This window comes from Triticum urartu, chromosome 3, assembly GCF_003073215.2.
Source record: "Triticum urartu cultivar G1812 chromosome 3, Tu2.1, whole genome shotgun sequence".
NCBI classification, from domain to species: domain Eukaryota; kingdom Viridiplantae; phylum Streptophyta; class Magnoliopsida; order Poales; family Poaceae; genus Triticum; species Triticum urartu.
In genome coordinates, this window is record NC_053024.1 from 13,001,857 (window position 1) to 13,005,603 (window position 3,747).

The window sequence follows — 3,747 nt, forward strand, 5'->3', positions numbered from 1 at the left end:
CCCCACCCTCGTGGGTAGGGTGTGGCCCCCCTGGTGAGGTTCTTGCGCTCGGTATTTTTTATATATTTGGAAAACATCATCCGTGAAGTTTCAGGACTTTTGGAGCTATGCGGAATAGGTCTCTAATATTTGCTCCTTTTCCAGCCCAGAATCCCAGCTGCCGGCATTCTCCCTCTTTATGTAAACCTTGTAAAATAAGAGAGAATAGGCATCCATGCTCCAGCAACGTTGTTCAAGCCTTTATCATGCATCGATGCAAGGATGATCTTGGTTGGTTTCCTTGCTGGTTATCGCTCTGTGTCTCTATAACCTCCAGCTATGGATGCCTGGTTAGAAGTCTCTTGACTAGGTTGTTGCATGGTGTGGTGACAGATGGATTCCTCATTGCTTCTTGATGGCATCTGCTGAATCAAGGGGTTATTTTTCCTACTCCATGCAAGCAGGTAATCAAGATTTTTTGCGCCGGGGGTCTTCAAAATCCGATACCCTATTCCAGGGATCTTTTGGACGCTTGTGGTCCTGTTGTTGTTATTTGCTGGTGGCGGCCAGCACATCAGCCATGGCGTATGTGCGAGTCGGTAGCAGTGAGAAAGGCGGGATGTGTCGTGACCTGGATGAAAGTTGTGATGCGTTGTGTGCTCCTTTGTACTATTTGGTTACGCGTGTCCCTTGTGCTTACACATGTATCATTTTCTTTTTATGGGCTCCCACGTGTTTGATGGTGTTATAATCTGGCGATGGACTCGAAAGCACTCCTCTGTGTATCAATTAAGCAGGAAACCACGCAAAAATAAAAACAATGTGCTTACATTTATGTTCCTCAATTTTTCTAGAACAACATTAATATATGGATAAAGTAGCAATAATGAAATAGATTAAGAGCACGGCTTATATCTATAGCATATAAGTTTGGGAATGGAAACCACAATGAGGAAGCATTTATAGTGTAGTGTGGTTGCCTCGGCACCTTTTGTTCTCAGATCTCTGCTCTTCTCCTCTCCCACCTCCTGGAAAAAGTTTGGCCTGAGACACAGACAGCGGTTTTCTTTCCCCAAAGGCCAGCCAGGATGCAAGGCACCACCGTCGAGGGGAGAAGCGGGGCTTCGCCGGACAAGGCCGACAAGAGCTCCAACAAAGCGCGGCAGGACCTGCCCGACGGCGGCATGAAGCAGGAGGCGGCCGGTGGAGGAGACGGAGGCGTCATCATCACGGCGGCGTACAACCCGCGAGTGGAGCTCGCCGTGAGGATCGACAAGCAAGTGCTCCACTGTCCCGTTTGCACCCTCCCCTTCAAGCCCCCCGTCTTTCAGGTTCCTCTCTTTCTTTCCTTCTTTCTTCCTCATGAGAGAACAATTCTTTCGTGCTGATTTAGGGCCCATCTCCGATTTGTGTGCCTGCTTGCAGTGCAAAGCGGGGCACCCGGCCTGCGGCGGCTGCGTGGCCCAGCTGCCCTTCAGGCAGTGCATGGCGTGCGTGGACGGCAGCGGCTTCTTTGACCCCTGCCCTGCGCTGGACGCCGTTGTGTCCTCCACCAGGATTGGGTGCCCCAACGCCGGCTGCCAGTGGTACATGACCTACCACGAGGTCGCCGAGCACCAGAAAGCGTGCCCGCACGCGCCCTGCCACTGCACGGAGCCCGGCTGCGGCTATGTCGGCGCGCCGCAGGCGCTCGCCGGCCACCTCAACACCGTCCACTCGGTGCCGTTGCGCGCCGTGCAGTACGGCAAGGCTAGCCAGCTCCATCTACCGGTGTCGACCCCGCGGGTTGTCCTCCTCGGCGACGACAACCGCGTGTTCCTCCTGACCGTGGGCGTGCTCGGCGCCGCCGCGGCCGCCGTGTCTGTGGTGTGCGCTAGGGCTAGGGCGGCGACACGCCCCCGGTTCACGTGCAAGATGTGGGTCAACTGCGGCAAGGAGGACATGGTGCTGGTGGACATGCACATAAGGAGCAGCTCGTCGCCCGGCGCGGTGGCCGCCGCGGATGAGCCAACGTTCCTGCCGGTGCCGCGGATGTACCTGGTTCCAGCAGCAGCAGGGGATGGGGCGTCCATGGAAGTTCCCCTGCGCATCCGCATCGACAAGCTCTCCCCTTGGTCTGACGCTGCTGTGTTGACGGGAAACAAATGATGTAGCTGAAACTATTTGGGTGATGTTAATTAGTAGATGCAGTTCATCTTTAATGTCATTGTTGGGTACTGTATTTAAATCGGACGATATTAAGCTTGGTGCTAATCCTGTCGTGAAATGCATCATCTTCGTTGTTATGTCATTCCAACTTGCAAGCATTTCATTTGCATCTGTTGTAATCTATCTATCTCAAGTCAGGAGTAGAGCTCAATCTCATGTCAAGAAATGATATCCATGCTACGAAAGCGATGCTTAATGCGGGTTTACTTGAGGATAGTGAAGATGAAAGGAGGCCTTCTATCAAACAAATCTTCCAAGCAGGATACCTAGCCAATGTTGATGCAGCATATAACTCTGCAGTAATTCCTGATGAAGCTTCTCTCAGAGTCTTCCTAAGGAATGAATCAAATCCACCTCTTTCCTAAGGGGGAAACTTCTCTCTGCACACTGCTTAAACTGCAAATAATAAAGTGTTAAGCCCTCTTTGAGGGCTGCAGTCTGTCAAAAGAAAACCTAGTAACTTCTACTACACGTGGCCATAATTCTTTTCTAGATGAATGAGCTTTCTGAGCAAAAAAATCTGTTTTCTAACAAAATAATCTTTTGATATTAAAATGAAAACAAGTAATCAATACTATAAAGGGTAAACATCTATTTACAAATGGAATGGCGGCTGAGAGCTACCCTACCAAACAATTGGCATTGACTGATGGGCATGACATGCGTTTGGACAACTCCCAACTTTTAGATCTGACTCACTGACATTTGATTTATTTTTTGGTTTTATTGATAGTAGAAGAGTACGCTAGCTAATGGAGCGTCAAAAATCTTTCTTTTTTAGTAGCCCCTCTTGATTTTGCGCATGAGCATGTCGGGGTATTTAAAACCGGGGTACCCTGAGCGTAACTACAACAGATGGACCTGCCCAAAAAGCCACGTCGGTAAGGTATTTAATATCGGACATGGAAATTTTTTGGATGTCACCGAAATATGCATTATTCGGAAATTCAGAAATTATTTCGGATTTTGAGTTTCAAAAATCAATTTTTTAATGATTTTTAAGCTAATTTAAATTTTAGTTTGAATTTGGCTCAAACTTTCATGGTTGCAAGTATTTTTAAGCCCACCGAAATATATGAAATTTTGCTGAAATTTTAAACCCTCGGTACAATAAGAAACTACACTAGAATCCTCTTCACAATTAGTACTACAACATCCAGAAGGAGCCAATGATGTGAGGGCAAGCATACCTTTGTGTAGGTTTGCTGCCAAGTAATCTACCCTCTGTTAAACCAGATCTAGAGAAACGTCAGCAGTGACGTTTTGGAACGGTGCTAGGTGTCCTGAACACGAGACTCCTCGGCGCACATGCCTCACATGCAGATTGCTTTCATAGAGGCCGTGTGAGGTCACGTTCCCGACCACACATTTAATGTGAGTGCTGGCTATGGTGCATAGCCTACCGCTGTCAGGGGTGACAAGTGTCGAGAAGTCCTCCTCGATCATCAGATACGACTTCCCCACACCACCGATTCTCTCGGTCAAGGCTCTCAACGCCACATGCTCCCGCATGGACTTCGTGGAGTTGCTCTTTCATGGGGACATCAGGCAACATATATC

At 48.9% G+C, this 3,747-nt stretch overlaps 1 protein-coding gene across 1 annotated transcript; it reads left to right on the forward strand.

Annotated features, from left to right (window-relative positions):
• The first annotated feature begins 965 nt into the window (after positions 1–965).
• Positions 966–2,258, forward strand: LOC125547651 (E3 ubiquitin-protein ligase SINA-like 10). The gene is made up of 2 exons (XM_048711462.1): positions 966–1,310; positions 1,405–2,258. The coding sequence occupies exons 1-2, from the start codon at positions 1,068–1,070 to the stop codon at positions 2,125–2,127; spliced, it is 966 nt and encodes a 321-aa protein (XP_048567419.1). The 5' UTR covers positions 966–1,067; the 3' UTR covers positions 2,128–2,258.
• Positions 2,259–3,747: the final 1,489 nt, after the last annotated feature.